The sequence below is a fragment of the Tupaia chinensis genome, unplaced genomic scaffold, assembly GCF_000334495.1.
Source record: "Tupaia chinensis unplaced genomic scaffold, TupChi_1.0 Scaffold000234_1, whole genome shotgun sequence".
Taxonomy (NCBI): domain Eukaryota; kingdom Metazoa; phylum Chordata; class Mammalia; order Scandentia; family Tupaiidae; genus Tupaia; species Tupaia belangeri.
Genome location: NW_006159712.1, coordinates 2999849 through 3024633, shown reverse-complemented (window position 1 = coordinate 3024633; position 24785 = coordinate 2999849). Strand labels below are relative to the sequence as shown.

The following is a 24785-nucleotide window of genomic DNA, read 5'->3' as shown; positions in this document are numbered from 1 at the left end:
CCCAAGATCCGGAGAGGAGAATGGAGGAGAAGGGATTGCGGCGTGGCCATCCCCTCTGGGGGGTGATTTCTCGCTTTCTATCTCTCTGTCTCTCTCTGTCTGTCTGGTGAGCGCACGCACCCTATAGCAAAAACCTCTCATAAAAAAAGAAAAGAAGAAGGTGGGATGGTGGGTCTGCTGTGGCAGGGGCACCTCCTCAGCCGCCCCGCACTTAGCCCCCACCCCTGGCTTTGGCTGACCGCACTCTCAGGGAAGGTCTACAGAGTCACAGACACGTTCGGCATCTGCCCTGTCCCTCCCACAGGCCTGGCAGGGAGTGCAGGCGGAGGTAAAGGGGGTTGGAGGTGAAAAAGTCAGCCTCTTCCTCTTAGAGAAAGCCCTCCTTGTCCAGGGTCGGCGGACTTTCTGAGCACTCTTGCCTGGCTGTCCATTTTTTTCAGCGCCCAATCCATTGCCAAAGATGTGCCTTTTGTGGGGTACCAATGGCAACTTAAATCCCCCAGGAAGGTTCCCCAGCGGCTCCCAGTCCTCTAAGCCACTCAGCTCCTTCCTAACTGCTGCCTCTTCCAGGGGCAGTTGAGGAACGCCACACCCAACGTTCCCGTGTGCTCAGGGAGAGCTGGCGGGAAGAAGAGCTGGGCTGTGCCTCCTATGGTGATTTGAGAAGCCAAAAAGAATAAGAAAAATAAAGACCACCAAATCCATCCAAGGTTCACGCCATGCCAGGAGTTAAGATGGACTCGTGCCTGCATCCTCTTAAACTTTCCAACCACCCTACGCCGTAGGCAGCATGGCCCCAGTTTACAGCCAAGGAACTGTCTCGGATGTGAGAAGCAACTTGCCCTCTGGGAAGACTGGAGGAGGAGGTGTCAGCCCCGCCTGCTGTGCCCATGACTCCACTTCACTCTAACTTTCTACCTCTTCTTTGGATAAACCAACAGTTCCCTTTATTAGCATAGCTGACTGGAGGCTCAGATATATGTAATCATTCTAGTTATTTTCTTGCGTTATTACAAGTTTTTACTCAGCACCCATCTTTCTGGCTATGCCGTAAGCTCCATAATGCCTAGACGGGCTATCTGCTTGGTTCATTAGAAACCAGCGGGCCCAGCACCGTGCCTGACCCACAGTGACGTTTGGAAAGCATCTGTTGACTGAACCAATGAACTATCTGTCTCTATTTGCTGTCCACGGGGAATGCCCAAGTACCTGCCCTCAGACCGGGATATAGAGGACAGCCAGAAGGGAGTCACCTCCAGATGGCCCTGGCTGGGCCACTGCCAGGTGTCTGGGTATGAGGGGCGGGAGTAGGGAGTTCAGGCTGGGGTAGGACTTACAGGTCGGTGACGTATTCGGGGAGGTGACTGGGGATGCGGGCCAGCTTCTGGTTGGAGCAGTCCACGATGGTGCCCTCACAGCGGCACTTCTCGGGGCACACGAGGTCCATGAAGCACTCGCTGCTGACCCTGCTGCGGTAATCTTCGGAGCCTGGGCGGGGCCAAAGAGGGGGCGCCAGTGTCACCTGAGTGCCCCAGACGGGAGACAGGATGGCTGGATGAGTTGGGGGGTGCGAGGGGAGTCACTGTCAGATGGCATTGCCTGTGTGATTTGGCCACCTACGTGCGGCTCTCCCTGCCTTCCCAGCCTCATGGCTCTCCCTTTGGTCTTGGTCATTTGTCACTGTCAATCCCCAGGAAAACCAGGCTCAAGATCTGTGGGCTCTTATGCTTCTGTGGGTCCTGGGCCTTTCTCTCTCTCTTTTTAAATTTTTAAAAAATTGTCCTATAGAGCGTGTGTGTTTGCCAGAGAGAGACTGAGACAGAGAGGGAAAGTGAGAAAGCACCCCCTGGGGGGAGGCCATGTTGCAATCGCCTCCATTCTCTTGGGATTTGGGGCTCACATGCACATGTGCCTGGCATGTTCTCAAGCTATGAGGTCTGTGACTTGAACTGTGGGGCTGTATTAACCCCTAAGCCACCTGCTGGCCCACACAGGCCTTTTGGAGAAGCTGATGAAAGTTGCGGATGTTTGTAGAGAAATGCATGTAGGTTCCGAATTCAGCCTATAATCTTAGGGGCCACTCTGTGACGCCTGCCCTCCATAGACCATTGGAATGTTCACAACAATTGAGTGGGAAGAGATTTCGACAGGTCTTTGATGGGGCTAGACAGAATGGGGATAAGGATGGGAGCGGGTCACAGAACTGACAGCCTCAGGGCCTCACAGGGGATGAGGGGAGTCAAAAGGGCCAGTGTCGTGACGAGTGACCACCAGAGCCTTCAGCCTTAATGCTTAGGGTTTTCAAACGTTTCTTTTCTCTGCCCCAGAGAAGCGAGGCATTTAGAAAATACTAGTAATGAATTCAAATTTAAGACCATGTGAAGACAAGCAAGATGCATTCGAGGGTCAGCTTTGACCTTGAGAGGCAGATCTGTTTAACTCAGCGGGAGGCCTGCTCTGATGAGCCAAAAGTTGGAGCTGAGATTTAGTTTTCCAGAATCGAATTTCTCTTGAGGTCGCACCACCATGATAGCAGGACCGACAGCCTAATGTCCCTGAGATGCCCAGAGGAGCCCCGTTAGTGATCAGAAACGCCCCTGCACCCAGGAAGACTTCTGGGAAACCATGAATCATGCTGGGGGTAACTGGGGGCGTTCTGGTTCTATCAGACGCGAGCTCGTGGACGGGGTTAGGTCTTCACTGCTTCATTCTTTCAGCCTCCACGTTCTATTAGCACCATGGGAGGGAGCAAATGATTGCAGGTCTACACGTGTGACATGTAAGCGGCGCGCGGTGAGCCCCCGCATGACCTGGACGTGCGTATTCTGGAAGGGTTTCAGAGAACGCAAGCACTGTCTGTGCCGCCGGCTGAGGCGTCACCTCGGTGACCAGCTTTGCGTAGTGCACTGCGGGCACTGGCAGTCCGTGTTCGGCACCTGCCCTGTCCCTCCCACAGGCCTGGCAGGGAGTGCAGGCGGAGGTAAAGGGGGTTGGAGGTGAAAAAGTCAGCCTCTTCCTCTTAGAGAAAGCCCTCCTTGTCCAGGGTCGGCGGACTTTCTGAGCACTCTTGCCTGGCTATCCATTTTTTTCAGCGCCCAATCCATTGCCAAAGATGTGCCTTTTGTGGGGTACCAATGGCAACTTAAATCCCCCAGGAAGGTTCCCCAGCGGCTCCCAGTCCTCTAAGCCACTCAGCTCCTTCCTAACTGCTGCCTCTTCCAGGGGCAGTTGAGGAACGCCACACCCAACGTTCCCGTGTGCTCAGGGAGAGCTGGCGGGAAGAAGAGCTGGGCTGTGCCTCCTATGGTGATTTGAGAAGCCAAAAAGAATAAGAAAAATAAAGACCACCAAATCCATCCAAGGTTCACGCCATGCCAGGAGTTAAGATGGACTCGTGCCTGCATCCTCTTAAACTTTCCAACCACCCTACGCCGTAGGCAGCATGGCCCCAGTTTACAGCCAAGGAACTGTCTCGGATGTGAGAAGCAACTTGCCCTCTGGGAAGACTGGAGGAGGAGGTGTCAGCCCCGCCTGCTGTGCCCATGACTCCACTTCACTCTAACTTTCTACCTCTTCTTTGGATAAACCAACAGTTCCCTTTATTAGCATAGCTGACTGGAGGCTCAGATATATGTAATCATTCTAGTTATTTTCTTGCGTTATTACAAGTTTTTACTCAGCACCCATCTTTCTGGCTATGCCGTAAGCTCCATAATGCCTAGACGGGCTATCTGCTTGGTTCATTAGAAACCAGCGGGCCCAGCACCGTGCCTGACCCACAGTGACGTTTGGAAAGCATCTGTTGACTGAACCAATGAACTATCTGTCTCTATTTGCTGTCCACGGGGAATGCCCAAGTACCTGCCCTCAGACCGGGATATAGAGGACAGCCAGAAGGGAGTCACCTCCAGATGGCCCTGGCTGGGCCACTGCCAGGTGTCTGGGTATGAGGGGCGGGAGTAGGGAGTTCAGGCTGGGGTAGGACTTACAGGTCGGTGACGTATTCGGGGAGGTGACTGGGGATGCGGGCCAGCTTCTGGTTGGAGCAGTCCACGATGGTGCCCTCACAGCGGCACTTCTCGGGGCACACGAGGTCCATGAAGCACTCGCTGCTGACCCTGCTGCGGTAATCTTCGGAGCCTGGGCGGGGCCAAAGAGGGGGCGCCAGTGTCACCTGAGTGCCCCAGACGGGAGACAGGATGGCTGGATGAGTTGGGGGGTGCGAGGGGAGTCACTGTCAGATGGCATTGCCTGTGTGATTTGGCCACCTACGTGCGGCTCTCCCTGCCTTCCCAGCCTCATGGCTCTCCCTTTGGTCTTGGTCATTTGTCACTGTCAATCCCCAGGAAAACCAGGCTCAAGATCTGTGGGCTCTTATGCTTCTGTGGGTCCTGGGCCTTTCTCTCTCTCTTTTTAAATTTTTAAAAAATTGTCCTATAGAGCGTGTGTGTTTGCCAGAGAGAGACTGAGACAGAGAGGGAAAGTGAGAAAGCACCCCCTGGGGGGAGGCCATGTTGCAATCGCCTCCATTCTCTTGGGATTTGGGGCTCACATGCACATGTGCCTGGCATGTTCTCAAGCTATGAGGTCTGTGACTTGAACTGTGGGGCTGTATTAACCCCTAAGCCACCTGCTGGCCCACACAGGCCTTTTGGAGAAGCTGATGAAAGTTGCGGATGTTTGTAGAGAAATGCATGTAGGTTCCGAATTCAGCCTATAATCTTAGGGGCCACTCTGTGACGCCTGCCCTCCATAGACCATTGGAATGTTCACAACAATTGAGTGGGAAGAGATTTCGACAGGTCTTTGATGGGGCTAGACAGAATGGGGATAAGGATGGGAGCGGGTCACAGAACTGACAGCCTCAGGGCCTCACAGGGGATGAGGGGAGTCAAAAGGGCCAGTGTCGTGACGAGTGACCACTGACTCCTGCCCTCACACAGGGAACTCAGCAGTGAGGGCTGGGGACCGGGGAATCAGAGCCCTCGGCCTTAATGCTTAGGGTTTTCAAACGTTTCTTTTCTCTCCCCCAGAGAAGCGAGGCATTTAGAAAATACTAGTAATGAATTCAAATTTAAGACCATGTGAAGACAAGCAAGATGCATTCGAGGGTCAGCTTTGACCTTGAGAGGCAGATCTGTTTAACTCAGCGGGAGGCCTGCTCTGATGAGCCAAAAGTTGGAGCTGAGATTTAGTTTTCCAGAATCGAATTTCTCTTGAGGTCGCACCACCATGATAGCAGGACCGACAGCCTAATGTCCCTGAGATGCCCAGAGGAGCCCCGTTAGTGATCAGAAACGCCCCTGCACCCAGGAAGACTTCTGGGAAACCATGAATCATGCTGGGGGTAACTGGGGGCGTTCTGGTTCTATCAGACGCGAGCTCGTGGACGGGGTTAGGTCTTCACTGCTTCATTCTTTCAGCCTCCACGTTCTATTAGCACCATGGGAGGGAGCAAATGATTGCAGGTCTACACGTGTGACATGTAAGCGGCGCGCGGTGAGCCCCCGCATGACCTGGACGTGCGTATTCTGGAAGGGTTTCAGAGAACGCAAGCACTGTCTGTGCCGCCGGCTGAGGCGTCACCTCGGTGACCAGCTTTGCGTAGTGCACTGCGGGCACTGGCAGTCCGTGGGTCTCAGCAGTGCGGGCATGCGTGGGTCCAGGCTCAGTCGTTTACCATCCTCAGTCTCCCCACATGTAGGATGGGGACCGGACGGCTGCCCTATCTCACAGGAGGTGTTGGGAAGATGAGAGTGAGGTCAAGAAGGCGGAGGGCCTCTGGGGAGGGCCGCGGCCTGAACGGATGCCTGTGACTTGACTACCGGTCTCTCCTAGAACCTGGCAGAAGACGCAGCAGGTCGGGGCTGCTAAAACATCAGGGCTGGCGGGTCACCGAGCATGTGCCAGGAGCCTGGCACTAACCTTCGAACTTCAAATGGGTGATCCCGTTTAATCCTTGCCACAGTCTGGAGGTTCTGATAGCTTCAATTTATAGACGAGAAAACAGGCCAGCAGGTCATTCAGGTGGTGACAGAGGTACGGACCCAGGGAGGCTGCTGCGGGGTCCCTGTGACTAGCCCTAGGCTTCACTGCAGACGTGTTTCTTCCCAAACCTTTATCCTGGCCCTCTAGGCATGATCGTAGTCAGACTCGGTGGAATGGACGGCATGGGGCTGTCCTCTCCGTGGGCTGTGCTGAGGCCGGAAGCACACATCAGCCGCCCTCTTGCTTCCCACGCCTCGTGTTATCTCCCTGAGGTATTTTCTCATCGGAAACAAGCTGGACGGCTCTCTGACTCTGAAGTGACACCACTACCTAAAACAGTGATCCGGAAGTCCGGACCAGTTCTCCTTTCCATCCCTGCCCCTCCCTGCTCCCATCCTTTCTCACCTCCCACCCCAGGCTGTGCGAGCCAAGTCGTGCTTGTGTCCCCATAGTGATTCGGCAGCTTCCTGGGCCCTGGCTTGCCAGCGTCTGTCCCACTGAATAACCGGCCTGAACCATGGCCCCCAGACACATCAGTGTGCTGAGTCCTGGCCGAATTTTATTTCGCAAACCCTGCTGGATAACTACCCTCTCGTTCTCTGCTGCTGTGGCCACACCACGGTGGCATGAAAAGGTGTTCTGCACACGTGTGTATTTTCCCTTCAGAACGTGGCCATGGTGGGATCCTTGCACAGCGGAGGAACCCTGACTGCCGATCAAAGGCAGAAAGACAGGAGGGAGCACCGTCTGCTCTTCAACACGAGTGAGCCTGAAGACGGGCACCGGCTGGGCTGTGGCTGGGGACAGCCGCCTCGTAAATGCGTTTTCGTTTTAACCAAGGTGAGAGCAGTCTGTAGTTAGCAGGAATCACTCTCAGTAGTATAGTTAGATTATAACTGGCGGACCTCTGCAATGGAGCCGCTGACCCATTTTAATGAAATGATTTTGCAATTAGATTCGACGGACTAATGTGTTCTTTCCAGCGTTTTCCCCCCTGCTGTTTTTGTTATTGCCCTGGTTTGTAATAACAAGGGGATCGGAGTGTGATATTTTATATGAGCGGGAACCAGAAATGTTAATAACAGCGTATGTACATAACCGAAAAAGTTCGCTCCCCAGTCGGAGCCAGCCTGAAATGCCACCTCCATCACTTCATATTTCACCACCGAAACGACCCAGGGTTTCTCACAGCCGTTTGTTATGCCTCATGCTCATAACTATCCCAAAGTATTTTTAACTTTTCCAGAGCTTTAAAAGTCAATTTCAATCTCAATGCGTATTTGTCACTGCCAGAAATACTTAGTAGGAGAGGACCAAGTGAAATAGGCCACTGCTGCTTCTCTTTGGGGTGAGTTCAGACAGAAATCGGAGGATTTGAGGAAGAGCCATAAAATTCAACTCCAGCTGAAAGGAGCCTTGGAAGAGCTGATGTCACCTGGCATTGCGCGGGCCCCCGCCCCTGCAGCCCTACTCCCCTCCCACAGGCAGCTCAGAACAACGACACTTGGTACATGATCACAGACAAGCTTTAATAGACGGGGGGGTGGGGGGATAGAAGGTAGAAATCCACAGCAATGCAATTTTATTATAAATTCCTGCCCCGTGGCCACTTCCCAGGAGGGACGTATGCAACATCTGGATGGTCACGGGGCGGGGGCAGGAAGGGAGCCAAAGTGCCCATTGTGTGGATGGACCTGGCTGGGTGGGGGTTTGGAGGCCAGCACTGGACCCAGATGCCTGCTGCCAGCAGCAGCCTGCATTTCCCATCATCCTCTGGGCAGCCAAGCTATTGATCACAAGTCATAAATTCATCAGTATCTGACCAGCGTGGACCTGCCAACTTGTGCGCTCAGTTTTCTTTCTCTACTCTCAACATCCCTAACATGAGTGGGGTGAATTGCAGAAGAAAAGGAGCAGAAAGAGGAATTGGAGGTGTATGAAGGCCTGTCAGAGCTCGTCAGCTAGGAAAGGAAGTGATGCAGACAAGCAAAGGTTGTAAGTGATGAATGAACTGAGAGAACAGTGTTGGGCACGCAGTCATCCACTCTCGGGCGAGGCTGGGGCCAGACACCAGCGGCTAGAAAGCCACCTCCCAGGACTCTGTGACCCGTGCTCAGAGAGGTGTCCTAAGAAGCTAGTCCCACTGGAGTCCACGCCAGGGCAGCTGTCCACTTGGACGTGGGAGGGGATGCTGTGGCTGGCGTTGTCTGGTCACAGCCCCTGCTGTAGGACCAGGGAGGAACTGGTGGAAGGGCACCATCGTGGACTCCTGCCCAAAGGCCTGGCCCTGGTGTGGTGGGGACAGGGCTGAGGAGCCCAGGAAGTCCCCTCTGTAAGGAAGGAGAAGGAATTGCTCCATACCACGTGGGATCTTGGCACCTTCACGTCAGAGAGGAAGAGCCATTTGAACAATGCTTTCTCGTTCTTGTATATAAGTTATTTCTTTTCTTTTAAGATTGTTTTTTTTTTCTTTTTTTTGCTGTAAGGCACATACACTCTCCAGAAAGCGAGTGAGTGAGAAATCACACCCCCACCCCCACCTCCAAGTGGGGTGGCCATGCTGCAATCCCTTCTTCATTCTCCTCTCAAGATTTTGGGCACACACACACACAGGCTGGCCTAAGTTTCAAGCGAGTGGGTCTGGGACTCGAATCATGGTCAGCCATGTGGGAGTCCAACACCTTAACTGCTATGCCACCTGCTGGCCCCTATTTCTAATAACAGCTGTAAGCTTTAAAGGGAGTGGTTAAAACACTTTTAATTCCCTATTAATTCAAGTCAAGATTTTAAAAAATGTCCTAATTTTAGGTAATGGGATTGGCCATAGTTGGGAAGGCTGAAATTACAGCACATCCATTCTGGAGATTTATTTATTTTTTTTTGGAGAGGTTTTCGCTATAGGGCGCGTGCGCTCGCCAGACAGACAGAGACATAGAGACAGAAAGCGAGAAATCACCCCCCCAGAGCGGATGGCCACGCCGCAATCCTTTCTCCTCCATTCTCCTCTCGGGATCTTGGGCACGCACGCACACGCGCCCGGCGTGAGTTTTAAGCCACCGGGTCCGGGATGCAAACCGCGGTCGACTACGTGGGAGTCCAGCGACATAGCCCTTACGCTAACTGTTGGTTCCCATGGAGTGAGATGTTCTTGAGCCAACTAGTTAATGTCTCTCAGCCTCTATAAAATGGGACTTAACGTGCTGTGAAAATGTAATAAGGTGAAACAGCTCAGCGTGTGGCCTAAACACTCAATGTTAAAAAAAATAAAAACAAGAGAGAGAAGGAGGACTCCCTGTTACTCAGCAGAGGTTGGGCCTGGCTGCGGGCGGCAGGGGGTGAGAAAGAGGGGATATGAGTGACATCGTGACAGGAGCCCGGCCCCAGCTCCTAGTTCTAACCCAGGGATAAGATGAAACTTCAGTGCAGGAATGACATCGCAGTCTGGAGACACTGGACCTAGCCAGGACGTACTGGGAGACGAGCAAAATAGGAGGTGCCAAGGCCCCTCTGCGGTCACAGATCACGGGTCTCTGCACAGCCCCTGCGGGCACTGAGTTAGAACGAGGTGCATGGGGGGAGGACAAGGCACCTCTGTGTTAACTGTGCTCTAAAGGTCAAGAAAGCAGGTTGGGCTGGAGGCCTCGTGGAGGTCAGGGTCCGAGTACTCATGCGTAGGGGTCAGGTCAGGTTCGGATTAGATCCCATGTCTCAGACCCTTGCTGGCGTCACCTGTTCTCACTCACGCCCATTTGGAACGAAGTGAAGACCGACAACAGCGGTGGATGCGGGGGCGGCCGGCAGTATGACCTCCCCTTGGGGACGTGACCTTGGGTTGGGACTTCCTGGAAACAATGTGTGCATGCCTGGGGTACACTTGTTCCCTGAGAAGACATGGCAGTGGTTCCTGCACGTGAAACTAGCCGTCCTCCCTTAGCTGGCGTCCAGACTAGATCTGGGGAAGACGACTCCATTCTGGGCAGATCGGGACATGGATCTCAGTGTGGCTCCAGTGGGCTTCTCCATCCCTATTTCACCCTGTGTCTGAATCCTTCAAGGCTCCCACCCCTGCCCTTTGGGAGCTGAAACCAGGAGAGGAGGGTCTGGCGGGTGGTGGGCCGCGGTGCTCCGGAGCAGAGGAGAGGTGTCCAGCGGTGGTGGCGGTGGCGGCGGTGGCGGGCCATGCTGCAGGAGAGCGCGGTGCTTTCCGCGGTGCTTGACAGAACCATGTTCCGTTTCCATCGTTCCACCACATGGTTAGATCAAGCACAAAGGAAAGCCCCGCGGTGACCGGTCAGAGTCAAGGTCAGGAAGCAGCGTCAGAGAGAGGACAGGAGCGCTCAGAGGAAGCAGGTGGAGGAGCGGAAGCCGGCGCAGGCCCCCACTGCGCGTGATTAGTACCGGGAGTGGGGTTCTGCTGGAACGCTTCCGAAGACAGGAGCCCCGCTGTCCCCGTGCCCCGCCCCAGGGGAGTCACAGTGGGAGGGGACAGGAACAGGTGGAAGATGGTCGGCACCCGCACGCAGGGGCGTCAGGGTAGAGTGGATCCATCCCCAGGAAACTGCAGAGCACCCAGGTGTCACAGGCCTGAAATGAGCCTCTACCCCCACTTGACCACACCATTTAAGACCCAGCTAACCCGTGGCTTCGCAGCGCAGGCCAACCTCCCCTGCTGGGCGGTCCATCACAGGCCACTCCTCCCGGAACAGACAACCCACAGGTCGGGGGTCTAGAAGGGGCTGCCCTGCTTTAGAATAAGGCTCGTCTTGGTATTCTGTGGTTCAGGGGTCTTCTCCGCATTGGCCAGGTAGCTACCCCTTGGGGAGATGACCCTGGATTGGGATTCCCCTGAAACAATGGTTGCAGAAACCCCAGAAACCCTCTGACATTCCCTCCAGAGCATCTGAAGATACAGTAGAGCAGTGCGGTATCAAAAGAAATACCTCTCTCCAGCCAGAGACAGAGACAGGGAAACCCATGGATCGAGAAACCTACAGCCAGAGTAGAGAGAGGTGGCAGCCGCTCATGACAAGAAGCCTCTCTCAGAATGAGAGAAAGAAGGGAAGAGGAGGTGCACTGATCGGCCTCGGGGAGACTCCTGGTTCTGGGGTCCTTGATTTCCTGACCTCCTCAGCTGGGAGTCAGGGCATGAATGGGGTGGGCCCAGCACCAAGAGTCCCAGATGCCCAGGCCCCTCTCTGTGATGAGCCAGGGGGTTTTCGTGGACTTGCTGACTGGGACTTCCTTTCACCTGGCATGGCTGGAGATGTGTGCACCTTGGAGAGACCAGAGCCAGGGCCCGGGGCTTGAAGACCCCTGCCTGGCTTTATCTACATGTGTTTTTGGGACTGAGTTCCTCAGCAAGATGGTCTCCACAGTGCATGGCTGTCTGTCTTTCAGTAGGAAGAGCTTGTCACGGCTGTGGCCGGGAGCTCCCGCCTTCTGGGCCCTCCTATCTCACTAACTGGAGCGGCCACTTGGACTGGACGCTGCTTTGACACCCAGGCGTGCAGGGCCTAGCGAACACTCTGGTTCCGAGATTGTGGTTTGGGCTCTGATCAAGACCTTAGTGCCAGGGCAGGGAAAACCCCTCCCTTCCATGTACCACGTGCCCCCAGCCTTAAACTCTCATTTCCTTCAGAGAAAATGCAGAGAGTGAGGATAAATGCCCAAGAACCTTCAAACTATGTCAGAAGCCCTGGTTTCAAATCCTGCCCTGATAACAGTACCCTACACCTTAGCACAGATTTCTCTGCTGTGTGGTCCTCAGTTTCTTCCTCTCTAGAACGGGCTGATCTCTGAGACTCGAAAACTCTGTAGCCTCTGAGAGACGTCCTGCTGTTTGCTCTTGTGGGCACATGGCCCCACTACCCTCTGCACCTCTCAACACGACAGGAGTTTCTTCTCTCACGGAGGAGGGAGGCGTGATGGAAGATAGAAATAGCCTGCAACTCTGCCCAGGGCTCCCTGGGACGGCCTGGGGTCCCAGGCAGCCAGATGGTGCCTTTTCAGGAGGATATAATCTGATGGACAGATTACCCCAGCCGGTTGCATCCACCCTGACCTGATCTTGCAGCCCAGGGTGGGCGGATGCAGGGCCAGAGGCAGACAAGACAGCTGAGAAACCAGACGCCCCGCTTAAGGAGGGGCTTTACGCCTTGCAGGAGCAGTCCTCAAATTGGCTCCTAATTACATCAGCTGTCTTTTCAATGGGGGTGCTTTTAGGGGAAAGTAAAATGCAGAGTTATTATCTGTCAAACCCAGTGTGTGTCACCTGCCCCCATTCTTTCTCCTAGAGATTCCTGGAAATGCAGAGCTTTAGATCTCTGATTTCTGTATCCCCCCAAGGCCAACGCAGGTCTGGGCCCTGGTGTCTCTCAAAGCCAAGGCCTTTGAAACTCAGCAGCAGCTCTCTCTACCTCTGTCCTCTGCTGCTACATAGAATAAAGCACAGCGAATGCTCTGTGTCAGGATCATTATAGCTCGGAACTTCTCTACCGTTACAGGGGTACTCCTGCTTAGTACAGATTAAGAAACAAAAAAACAACAACAAGAAAGAAAGGTAACTTAGAGTCAGTCTGTGAACCCTTCCCCTCTGTTTCCCGCTCACTCCTACCCACGCAGGAAAAGCAGTCAGGATCCTGCAAATGTAAGGGCCGGCAGGTAGGCAGGCCGGGGAGACCTAGGTTCTAGGCCCACTCTAGTTTCCCCGTCCCCACTTAAATTCTTTCTGTACCCCCCACTCCCACCTTGCCACCCTGAGTCCCAGCGCACAGCCATGCCTAGGCAGCTGCAGGACTGTGTTCCTGGGAGGTCCCAGTTCCCGGATACACCCGGGGCTGACTGCGTCCAGCTCTGCCCCCCCAGGACCCTGGCATCCATCTGGGGTCTATGGTATTGGAGGACACTTGTGAGACTGTCGAGGTTGGCAGACAGTACCCTGCCCTGGCTGACTTACCACCCCTCTCTCAGGTTCCACTGTGGCAGACCTTATTAAGTCAGCTCTGGCCAGATGGGGATAGGGACAGGAAATAAGGCTGGTGATAGCCATGAGGGAAGGCCCTACGAAAGGGGGCTGCTCCTCAGGTGACAACACTGGGCTGGAGATTTTCCTGTCTAAGATGTTGCCAGGCCCAGAAAGGAGCCTAATGGAAGGGTTCTGGGGAGGGGTGGGCAGGCAGGGCCCCAGGATGGGGAAGAAGAGGTTCGAGCCGCTGAACTCCTTCCCAGATACTCCCCAGCCCTAGCTGTTGCGTGGTGTCTCGAAGCAAGCCACACACGGGATCTGGTCCTGCCTCCTCTGTTTTGCTGGGATGCCCCTTCAGCTCTGAGCCCTCAGCACCATCCGTTGCAGAAGGGGACATGTCCCCTGATCTCAAGGGACTCTGCTAGGAGCACTCCAACTGAAACATCCCGCACAGCACTCGTAGTGACGCTGCTCCTGTACCCGACGCCACTACCCTGGGGAGGGTGCACTGGCACCAGCTTCTCGTCGCCACGATGTCCCCATGGTACTTCCAAGACCCTGAAGTATATGCTCTGGTTAAGTAAACTAAAATAGCCAAAGGGTCATTCTGAGAGACAGACTGAAGAGCCTGAGTGAAAGCACAAGAACTTTGTGCAGGAAGCAGAAGCCTGCCTGCTGGTGTCGCCTGAGGAGGCCCCACAAGGTCCTTCTTCCTGGAAAACACACTCGGTGAGACCCTCAGGCGGGAGGTGGGGGCAGAGCTGTTCTTGATGCAAGCGGGCTGTGGGATGGTGCGCACCCTCTCAGCACCTCACATTGTCCCTTTCTCACCTTTGGGAGCACAGTGTGGCTTGGCAAGTTTTTTCCAGTAGAAAAGGATGCAGATAGCAGTGGCTTAAACTGCGGGCTGTCTGGCTGTGTGGTCAGGGTGAGCTACTGCTCCTTGCGAGAGAGGCTGAGATCCTCCTGCCACCTACCCCTACAGAGAGAGCTGGGGGTGCAGAGATTGAGACTTTGTTTCTTCCCAAGCAAACTCTTTGCTGCTCTCTCCAGGGCGGGAATGCAGCCACTCAGGGTGCGGGAGTTGGCTGACGAAATGTCTCTGAAACCCTAACGCACTGTGGGTGAAGGGCTGTGCCAAGGTCTCCCCAAGATTCTGCGCTGCCTGCAGAATGGCCTGGCCCATGTTCAGTTTTCTATCTGCTATTCGGGGAGCAGACTTTGGAAAAGAAGAGACAAATCCTACCCTCTGAGGTGCCACGTGCAAAGACTGCCCCACCCCCAGCAGCTACCTAGCTCTGGAGATGAACCCACCCGGGCTCCGTCTCCCCAGAAAACACCGCCCCGCAATGCCTTCATTGTATGTGTGTGTTTTATTTTAAATCCATAAGGTAATTGGCTTTCTGCAGGCCTAACTGAATTTCCCCAATTTAATTTGCAAAGATGCTCCCCAGGAGCCTTTACTGAGCTCGCTGTCCTCCAGATTGGATTACTGGCCTCTGGGGCTGCTGCGCTCCAGTCGGAAAGTGGGGCCCAGCCCGTAGCCTGATTACCTGAGCAGCGGAACTTCTTGCTCTTGATCTGGCTGATGCGCTTGTTGGCCAGGCGGCGAGGGCTGCTGCAGCGGGCCCCACTCGTCTCGATGGGGTTGTCCTGGAGGTAGTCGGCCAGCCACTTCAAGTGGCAGTCACACACAAATGGGTTTTGGGCTAAGTGGCTGTGAGAGGGATGGAGTTAATCAGGAGTGATCGGGGTGCCTCGCTCCACCACCACCCTACCTGGCTCTGGCCTTGGCAGTCCAGGGCAAGGCTCCCTCCCTTGCTGCCCCAGCAGGCCTGGGGAGGGGCGGGGGAGGCACTGCATTCAGATAGGACTCGAAGAGGGCACCTGCGGCCTGCTGTCGGTAAGATGGTCACAGACCCAGCTGGCATCTGGTCTGGGGACTTGGTCTCCTAACTCTCCTCATTTGGGGCAGGACCACTACCGGCAGCCTCTGCTCTCTCCCATGCCAATTCTGATGGGCAAAGCAAACGACAGGCTTATTGTTTACACGGAGGGTAGACTGCATCTCAGTTCTCCAACCCCGAGATACCAGGCACATGAAGCAGCATGGCGACTGGCAAGTGGTGGGTATTCCAGGTACAGGAGCGGGTACTGTAATTACCGTTGCCACCGTGAGAGCACTACGGGCCTTGCTTCTCCTGGCTCAGTAAGGAAAACTCTGCCAAGCACTGCGCCCGGTGCTTGGCACGTGGCTCATCACTAACCATGTCTGCTTTTACTCCTGTCTCTGCATACAGGGGCAAGATGTGCCAGATGACTTATGAGGTCTCAGAAGCCCCCAGGCTCCTCACAGACCCGAGGATGGAGCCTGGGCTGGAGCTTGGGTCTAAGTCTGAGGCTGGGGCCATCAAAGCCAAGGATTGATGTCCTCTGTTTAACTGAAATAGTTTATGAATATTTGCAGTACTTGGAAATGAGAAAACACTGCCCAAAGAAGGAAGCGAAACGCAGGTAAGGGTGCCTGCCCAGAGGATTGGTTTTGTAGGGTGAAGGGCAGCTGCTGGCGGGCAGGAGGGTTAGTCCAGGGATGGAGTGTCCAGGGTACACTGTCAGGGTACAGTGTCCATAGTGGTTGTGAGTCAAACTCAGGAGCCCATCTAGCTGGATTCAAATCCTGACTCTTATTAGCTGTGTGACCTTGAGGGAGTTACTGAGCCTCTCTGCACCTTGCTTTTCTCACAGAAGCACAGCTCCTATTTCCTAGGGTTTTAGGTGGCAGAGAGCTTTAAAGTCAGGGGAGCACACAGCACAGCCTCGAGCACCGCGTCTGTGCTCATCACAGGCAGGCACTGGCCATCTTCATTATCCCAGTCTCACTGCAGGCTCTCGCGGTCCTCCTGGATGTGCTCATTTTGCCTTCATTTTGGGCATTCTCTGGGACAGAGCATTTTGTTCCCCCGGCTGCCTGGGCACCCGCTGGGACTCGAAGTGGCGTACTCACAGGGTCTGGATGGACTGCAGAGGAGTGAAGAGCCCTTTGCTGATGGTCTGCAGCTTGTTGTCATACAGGGACAGCAGGGTGAGGCTCTGCAGGTCCTGGAAGGTGTTCACCCGCAGGCAGTTGATCTTGTTGGCATTGAGGAGGCTGCAGGCAGAAGAGGGGTGGGTGACTCACTCATCCTGGTCACTATCAGGAGGCAAAGGCTGCACCTGCAGGGTGGGCAGCGGACCCTCTGTGCCTGTCCGTGCAGCCAGGAGCTCCTCCTGCACACACAGGGCCTACCATCCCTGTGGCCACTGAAAATCCCAACACATCTGGGCCTTTGTACACCCGTTGCCATGGGTACTGTGCCACATGCTGCTGTCACCTGGAGCCTTCCCTTGCACAACCTTGGAGGAAGACCTGAAGGGGCACTGCATGTGCTTCAGTTTTTGCTTTAGAATTCAGAACTTCCAGGAATTAGAAAGAAAACATAATCACCTGGCATAATTACGTGTGTATGTTTTAATTTGCCAGAGGGTACATGTGTTTGCGAGAGAGACAGAAAACAGAGAGGGAGAAAGTTCCTCCCAGTGGGAATTGGGCGTGGTCATGCCACAATCCCTTCTCCGTTCTCCATTGGGTTGGGATCTGGGGCATGCATGCACACACACATGCTCAGCATGTTTCTCAACGTGCCGGGACCAGGACTTGAGCTATTTGGTCAGCCACATAGGATCCAGTCCCCTTAACCACCAGGACATGGGGCTCCCTAGCATAATTTTTAAAAAATTTTGCAAGAGGATGTGTGCACTGGCTGGAGAGAGAGAGAGAAGGAAAGTGAGAAAGCACCCCCTACAGGGAATGGTCATACCACAATTCCTTCTCTTTCATTTCCCCCTCCTTTTAGGATTTTGGGCATGCGTGCACATGTGGCCAATGTGTTTTTCAAGTTGCAGGGTCCAGGTCTTGAATTGCATAGTTGGCCATGTGGGATACAGACTCTTTAACCACTACACCATGGACTGGTCCCAGCATAATTGGTTTAAAGTTTTAGTCAATTGGCTAAGGGCAATTTTAACTTAGAAAATCACTTAGAGTTCTTTTGGAGCACTGATATTGGGAATTTGAAGGAAGTTACAGGTTCTCCTCCCAGAAATAAAGGCATCCATGTGTGGTCATGTGTGCACACACATCTGGATTTGTTATCACACACACACACACAAACACACACCGCCCCCCTCATGGAGCCCTGTGTGATCTGACCTCTGCCCCTTTCCCTAACCTCATTGTACTAACCCTAACCCCACTTACTGCCCTTTGGTTCCCCTAGCCAAATAGCCCATGTTTTGTTCCCTAAACCCACATAAACACATGTGCCCAGGTCCTCTGAGCACAGTCTTCACACTCTTCATCAAGGTTGGCTTCTTTTCTCCCAATGTCTTAGCTCAAATATCAGTTCCTCCCAGTGCCCTGCCCTGAGCACCTGGTCTACAGCAGGACCTGTGAGCTGTCCACCGTGACTGTCTCTCACAGATGTTTATTTCCTGCTTTGATGCATTTCAATTTGGGATTATAGGACGTCTATCTTTTCAATTATTACCTGCCTACAGTACAAGACTAAAAGTTCTTTTTTTTTTTTTTTGAGAGTTTTTTTTCCATATGGCGAGCGTGCTCACCAGAAAGAAAGAGAGAGAGACAGAAAGTGAGAAATCATCGAAGAAGAACGAGAAGGGGAAAAACCGCCCGGGGGGGGGGGGGGGGGGTGGCCTTGCCACAATCCCTTCTCCTCCATTCTCCTCTCGGGATCTTGGGCATATATGCACATGTGCCCAGAGTGAGTCTAAGCCACGAGGCCCAGGACTTGAACCATGGTCAACTACATGGGAGTCCAGTGTCATAGCCATTATGCCAACTGTTGGTCCCCAAGGTTGTAAGTTCTACAATGTCACAGATGACATCTATTTTATTCCTCCCTTTACTTTTGGTGCTTATTCTTTAGTAAGATGTATGTCCAGCTCCATATGCAACTTCCGGGGTTTCTCTCAGTCCTTTCTTTTCTTTCTTTCTTGAAATTCATAGAGGGTGCATGTGCTCACCAGAAGGAGATCAAGATGGAGAGAGGGATGGAGAAAGGACTTCTCAAGGGGGTACAGTCATGCCACAATTCTTCTCCCTTTCTCCCTGCTTTTGGGATGTTGGGTATGCACACATAGCATGTTTTTTTTGAGCCACCAGGGCAAGTATTTGAACTGTGGTCAGCTATGTGGGATCTGGCTCATTTAACTACTAGGCTGGCCCAGAGCAGGCCTCGCTTCTCTATAGCAGCACCAACCTCACCAGGGTCTGCCTTCCTAGCCACAAGGGACCCATTCTGTGGGATTTTCAGCCTTCCAGATCCTCCCATGCCAAATTCTACTCTTCCCCTCTCCCACAACACACATCATAAGATGCTGCCTTTCAGCTAAAACTCTGGTCCAGCACAGAGGACACCATGTAGGTGATTGGAGAGTTTTCCAGGGCAGGACTACAAAGGTAAGTCTATAGATTTGGGTGCTTAGAATTTCATTTGCCATTGTAGACTGAGTAGCTGTGCCCTTGAAACTGGTGTAAAATCATCTCATTCTCTTGTGAATGAAAGTAGGGGGGAGAGGGGATCTGAACAAACCAGCAAAACCCTTGAATTTTTAAGATTCTTACTGTCAAGGCTGGCTAAGAGCTTCCCTGTTGGGGAATGACCTGTGAGACTCCTAACAGGCTGGCTTGCCTTGGGAGACTGGATACCAGGATCCAGGGGGAATGCAGTTGCAATGGGGGGAGCCCGCCATGGTGCTCCATCATCTGTGCCACTTCTTCCTTGCTGGGGCCCACCCTCCCTGCAGGCCCCCGTGTGCCCCGCGTGCAGGCAGGCAGCTGCAGCAGTGACAAGTGGAAGAAGAACTGCCTGTTTAATCTGGCTAATAATGGCAGGGTCCCAAGGGTTCACACAGATGTCCTCCTGCCTTGCAATGGAAAAAAGCTCACGTTGCTAGAATAATTCCTGTTTTCCAAAGTGCTTTCCCGACATCCTGATCATCTCACAATAACCTGGGCAGATGGGTAGAGCCAGCCTCACAAGTGACACGTGAGGAAACTGAGGCTGTTTGATGGACTTGTTCAAGGTCATGCTTGTTTCCACGTAGCATGCTGAAGCCATTATGATAATTTAGGTCTCTGGAGGATTCAGTTTCTTCCTTACGCATGCCTTATCTACCCCACCCATCTGTCTACACACTTTGCAACACTTCCCCCAAGAATTTCCTATTTTGTGTATTAAATTTTGAGCCAAGGGCACTCAATTTTGGGGGGCATTTGAAGGAGGATGCTATGGCTCAGATGAACGGGAAGAAAAGCCAAGCAACCAGGGCTTTGGAATGGATATGTCACATACTCATTTTTTTTTTTTCGGTTTAAAAAAAAAATAAGTATGTGGTAAATTATTTGCTCCAAACCTTGATGTTTAGGGTCTACTGTGGATACCCTCTTGGGAGGATGAGTCAATCCGACTAGGTAAAGAGAACATGTCAGAGGGGCCTCGCTGACGGCCTGAGGGTAGAAGCTGTCTTGCAGTATATTGTCACATGCCACATGCTAATCTGCTCATTCAACCCTCCCTGAAAATTCCACACCTACACACACACTAAGGATTTTATTTTTTCTGGGAAAAAAAATTCAGAAGGTCTGGCAAAACTGGGCACACTGGAGGCAGCCAAGTCCTTTGAATAGGACGCACACTCTGTAGGCCACAGTCCTCACTCTCCCTATTATATTCACGCCCTTCACGAGTCTACTTTACCCTCCTTGCTTGAGTAAACATTTAGATTTGAGACCCCACTGTGAGTTCATGAGCTCAGCTGCAGAATTTGGTTCTGGAGAGTGCTGGGCACTGGGTAAGGAGGATGGCCATCGGGAAAGGGTTGACACAGCTTTGATCTGCCTTGAAAGAGTATCCAACCTGAATGCCACCCTGGCAACTCTTGTCTCCTCTCAGCTGTCTAGCCAGTTTCCTACCGCCCCGCGATCTCATTGCAAGAATGTCATTGCAAGAATGGAAAGCACCGAAACGACCCTGGCAACTCTTGTCTCCTCTCAGCTGTCTAGCCAGTTTCCTACCGCCCCGCGATCTCATTGCAAGAATGGAAGGCACTGAAACGACCTGGGCTGTTCGGATTACCAGGCGAAGACAGTATGAGGCGCAGAGCTTGTGAGTATGGAGTCAAAGGAAACGCAAGAGGGCAGCGTCTCCCGTTGCTCCTCATCACCCGGGGCGCTCGGCTCCCTCAGGCGAGATGCATGGGTGCAGGGAGAGATAACAGTAAGCTGCTTAACCAGAATCAGATGCCAAGGACGGCCGCTGATCCTCGGCATCAGCAAGATCTAACAGCCTGTCCTTCTGCCCTCTCTCCTTTGGAAGGAAGGTTAGCAGCGACTCAGGCAGGCTTCCATGACAAGGACTCTGAGTTATCTGATACAGGGACAAGAGTTGGAGAGAAATGGAGCAAAAAGAGAGGAAAGGACTATCAGAAATGGGTTCAGTGGTTTGTAAGAAGTCTTGAACACAGGCCTCCCCTTTGGAGTGCAGACTCTGATGACTGGTCTGTCCTGCCTCAGGCCCCGAGGAGCAGTGGGGCCGCAACCGAGAGCAATGCTACGAATTGCGCAGTGTCTTCGCTAGAGCCCACATCCCTGTGTGCAGCCCCCACCACATGTCCTGTGCATTGTCTCATTAACCCTTGCGGAAGCGCTATGAGTGTCTTCAATTCTTCCCGAAAGGAAACTGAGGGTCAAAATGGTGATGGGCTTGGTCATGGCCCCTGGCAGCAAGGGCAGCTCCAGCCTGTGTGACTCCGAGGTGCTTCTCTTGTCCACCATGTAAAAGCCCTCTTGTCTTTTCTGTCTTCCTAATATCTGGGCAGTGGCTATTCTGTCTAGCTTTGAATGTACTTGGCCACACTTGAGGTAAACAAAGGTCTGGTTTGATCTGGAAGACCCTGCTTGCCTCTTGGGAGAGCAGAGGTATCAGAAGCTCTTAGGAGGGAGCGTTGGCCTGAGGTCATCAGCACGGGTGGCAGGTGCTTCACTGAGCGGACGCACCTGCACAGAGCAGGGTTCCCCCCTTTAGGGTCGGTGGTTAAATACCAGCGTGGGAACTTGGATGCTTGGCTCTGTGCTGCCGTCACCCTGAATTGGATCTGTACTTTGGGTGGACCAGGGAACAGCCATGAAGCAGAGACAACGGCAAACCTCATGGATGTTTGCCCTGCCTCATTCACGGGTACTCGTGCCTGGCACTCAAACTAAAAACTCGGACGTCCCGACCAGACCTCAGCCGGATCTGCCATCGCATCCAGTGAGTTGGGTGGTCGGAACCATATGGTATCCAAAAAATATTTCCCCAGAGGTAGATCTAACTTTTGGGGGGCCAACTGCTTCCAGACCCACTCTTAAAGGAAACTTAGTGGTTGTACAAATACAAAGAGAAGAGGAGATGAGATGGTCAGATCAGGTGAAGGGCGGGGCCTGACCTAACAGGTAACGTGCTGAGCCCTTCAGGGGGTCAGACACTCACCGGCACCTTACAAAGATGAGCTCACTGAAACCCCTACAGTCCAGGAGGTGAATGCTATCTCCACTTGACAGACGACCTGTCTGACGCTCACAGCGCTCAAATAACTTTGACCACCTTCCACCATCAATAAGTGCAGGTTAATATTCGGATCCATGCTTTCTTAGTCCAAAGCCTTCACTCCCAATCATTACGCTACCCTCGTACGCAGCCCCTTCTCACTAAGGAACTGTGGGAGTCACCTAATGCTTATGGGAGGAGGTGGAAGCGCGATCTTTGTAGCCACTTCCATCAACTTAGTAATGATTTTACAATAAAACAAAACAAAAAGAGCCGTGCTCCCGTCAGAGGAAATTAAAGAGAGTGTCAGATTCGAGAGTGGGAGTACGTGTGCATCACCTTCTAAATTTATTTCCAAATGTTAGCTCTGAGAGGCACTCTGCCGCCCCCACCCCCCCTGTCGGAGTGCTTTCGGCTTCCACATATGTTCCACGTCAAGAGGTATTAGCACTCAGCCGTTGACTAATCAACAGAACGGTGCTGGGAGAGAATCCTTTCCAGGAGCTGCTGCCTTCAAGAAAAGCAAGGCAGGAAACAGAAGCCTTGGGAGTCACAAAGCTGGAGCTTGAGGGGGAACATAATGAGACGCCTGAGTCTAGGCCCAGGGTGCTCTTGTGACCCAAGTCCTCTTGCTAAGAGACCGGGACTGGCCAGTCCAGAACGGGCCCTGGTGCTACCATCACAGTAGAGGGTTGGAGCGTCATTCACTCAGGGTCCAGGTAGCAGGGGAGACGGACCACGAGAGCAAAGCGAGGTCCATTCTCATCTGTAAATGGAGCCACTGACCGCAGCCTCCCTCAGAAGGCCGGTGGGGCAGACGCCACCATGGCCCGCTGTCAGCTACAGCCCTTGCTCACAACCACTCCTCAGGGAAGGTTCCCCTGGGGTCCACTGGCCTTTGCTGCAGGGTTTGAAAAACACAAACATCTGGAGTCAGGTTGAATGATAAATTGCATTAAAATCACCTTGGCAACTCCAGCGACTCACATGTTGATTCAGAGGCCCAGGGCGAACATTCGGGAAATATTTATATTCTCCACACCTGCCCATGGGTCTGTGGAAGACACTGGTTATGTTACCGCTCCCGCTTAGATGCTGTTCGTCTGCAGACTTCAAGAGCACATTCCCAGCCGGAGTGAAGGTCTTCTCAGAAAGCTGGTTCCAAGAAAAGTGTAGGGGCCCTTTCCAGGAGAACTGGGGAAACTCTTCCAGGAAAGACCACAGAGAGGAAGAGTGGGCCGGGCTCCTGTCAAGAGAGATGCTTCAGGGACTTCCTTTTTCTAAAACAAGCCTGGGGAGCCTCTGTTTCATAAACTCTTGGATGCTGATGCTGGGAAGAAAAATTTTCTAAAGGATGACTTATAAAGGCTTTCTTATAGAACATAGAAGTGTGTGGGAGGGTCTGTCTGTATGTCCTTGGAAGTGGTTCCCGCCATCACACACGGGTATAAACTGTAAGCGAGGATGCCTCGGGGGGCTGCTCCGGACCCTGACGGAGCTGCACGGTCTAGCGTCACCCCCCTCGTTAGTATGCTTCCCTTTCCTCTCTTCTCACAAAATTTCTCTTGCCGTAACCCTCTGTAATCCTGAATTTTTTATCTGTTAATTGCAATAAGGACCACGTTCTGGCCTTAGCGCAGTATGCTCTCATCCTTCCCCTATGAAATATGGAGGATTTATTTTGATCCTCAGCATCCTTCTGAGGCCAGACATAGGAGGAACTTAGTGACGCCTGGAGCCCTGATACTGAGGAGCTCTGACTCTGCCCAGAATCTTCCCTGTGCATGTGAATGGGTCCTCTGGGCCCCGTCAGGCTAAACAATCACGAGAAGAAATAGGAGCCTTCAAGTCCCAACTAAGGGCGAAGCTGACTCCTCTCTCCTCTCCTGATAATGACTGCATTGCTTGTCGGGGTGGTGGGGTTGTCATGGTGATTTCTGATGCGAGGGAAACTGCGCATGCAGCCACGCTGTCAGGTGGCCTGTCTGAAAACAAGACCTTGTTCTACTGCAGAGACAGAGAAGGGCCCTAGGAACGGCACGCAAGCAGCTGGGCTTACCCAAGGGAATCGGAGGAGCTGAGAGTCTGTGAGGCAGAGGAAGAGCTACGCCCTCTCCCAGTTATCAGGGGATGGACTGGCCTCGCCTGCTGTGCCTCAGTTTCTCCCTTCCCTCTCCCGGTAGCTAATAGGCTGCTCATTTTTCTATCTGATTGCCACTTGATTACTAGGCAGTCCCTTAAGGGCATGAACTGTTCACTCAATGCCCAAGTACGGGATGACGGCACAATTTAGATCTCGCCAAGAGCCAGGTACAGGAGAGGAACGAACTCCCTCAAGGGTGCGTCACCACGTTAGTCTGCTTCCACTGCCGGAGGGAATTCCCATCATCCCACCTAAGCCACGCTCTAAAACCAAGCAGCTCCTCAACGCCCTCTCAGGGTTCAGGGCAAATGTAGGCGAGATGACGGCAAACAGAAAGCTCATGGAGCAGCAGCCTGTGACTTGGACTGTGGCCTAACGAGAAGAAAACCGACAGTTTAGCAGCACCTTCTTGGCTTGAGCCAGGGAGGAGTTCCTGTTCTCTTTATCACAAAACTTGGTCTGCAGGTCACCTGTGACTGGGTTAAGCGGAACTCTCTGGAAGGATGTCTTGTGGTCAAGGGCATGGACTCTAGAGCCAGACTACCCAGATTCAAATCCTGGTTCTATCTTTTAATGCTGAGACATGACCAAGTTATGGAGCCCTCAGCTTCCCCATCTGTAAAATGGGTCATTCAACAACACTTTGCTGTTAGCATTGCTGTAAAGATGAAATGAGATGAAATGGCTTAGCACAGGTTCCGGAGCACAGGGAGTATTCAAACACTGCTAGCTGCTATTACTAGCAGCAGTAGTAAGGGGTTCTGTGAAACAGCTGGTGAGGGAGAGTGAGCTGTAGAGTGAGTTTTTGCTCACTGCTCTGTAATTTGCATGTTGCTTGGCAAACTCCAAGAGCCTTGAATGGTCTTGTCTGCCTTCCAGGAAAATCGACAACAGGTGCCTGAGTTGTCTTAACTTATTCCAGCTTGAGGACAGTCTGGTTTGGTTTCGGACCTCCTGGAGTAGGTTTAAAAGCTTCCACCTCGACGGGCGCGTGTGCGTGCGTGCCCAAGATCCCGAGAGGAGAATGGAGGAGAAGGGATTG

General features: G+C 53.0%; 1 protein-coding gene across 5 annotated transcripts in view; it reads right to left on the bottom strand.

Moving 5' to 3' along the window:
* SLIT3 (slit guidance ligand 3) overlaps positions 1-24785 on the bottom strand; it is a 782476-nt gene that overhangs the window by 92034 nt on the left and 665657 nt on the right. For all 5 annotated transcript variants that reach the window (XR_003549377.1, XM_027771828.1, XM_006148363.3 and 2 more), the window contains exons 13-15: positions 15957-16100; positions 14506-14669; positions 3990-4140 (exon numbers count right to left, since the gene is read on the bottom strand). Coding sequence is in view for 4 of the 5 variants with exons in the window: in XM_027771828.1 (XP_027627629.1) it covers positions 3990-4140; positions 14506-14669; positions 15957-16100 (459 nt within the window). In the remaining variant the exon portion in view is untranslated. The remainder of the gene's footprint in view (positions 1-3989; positions 4141-14505; positions 14670-15956; positions 16101-24785) is intronic.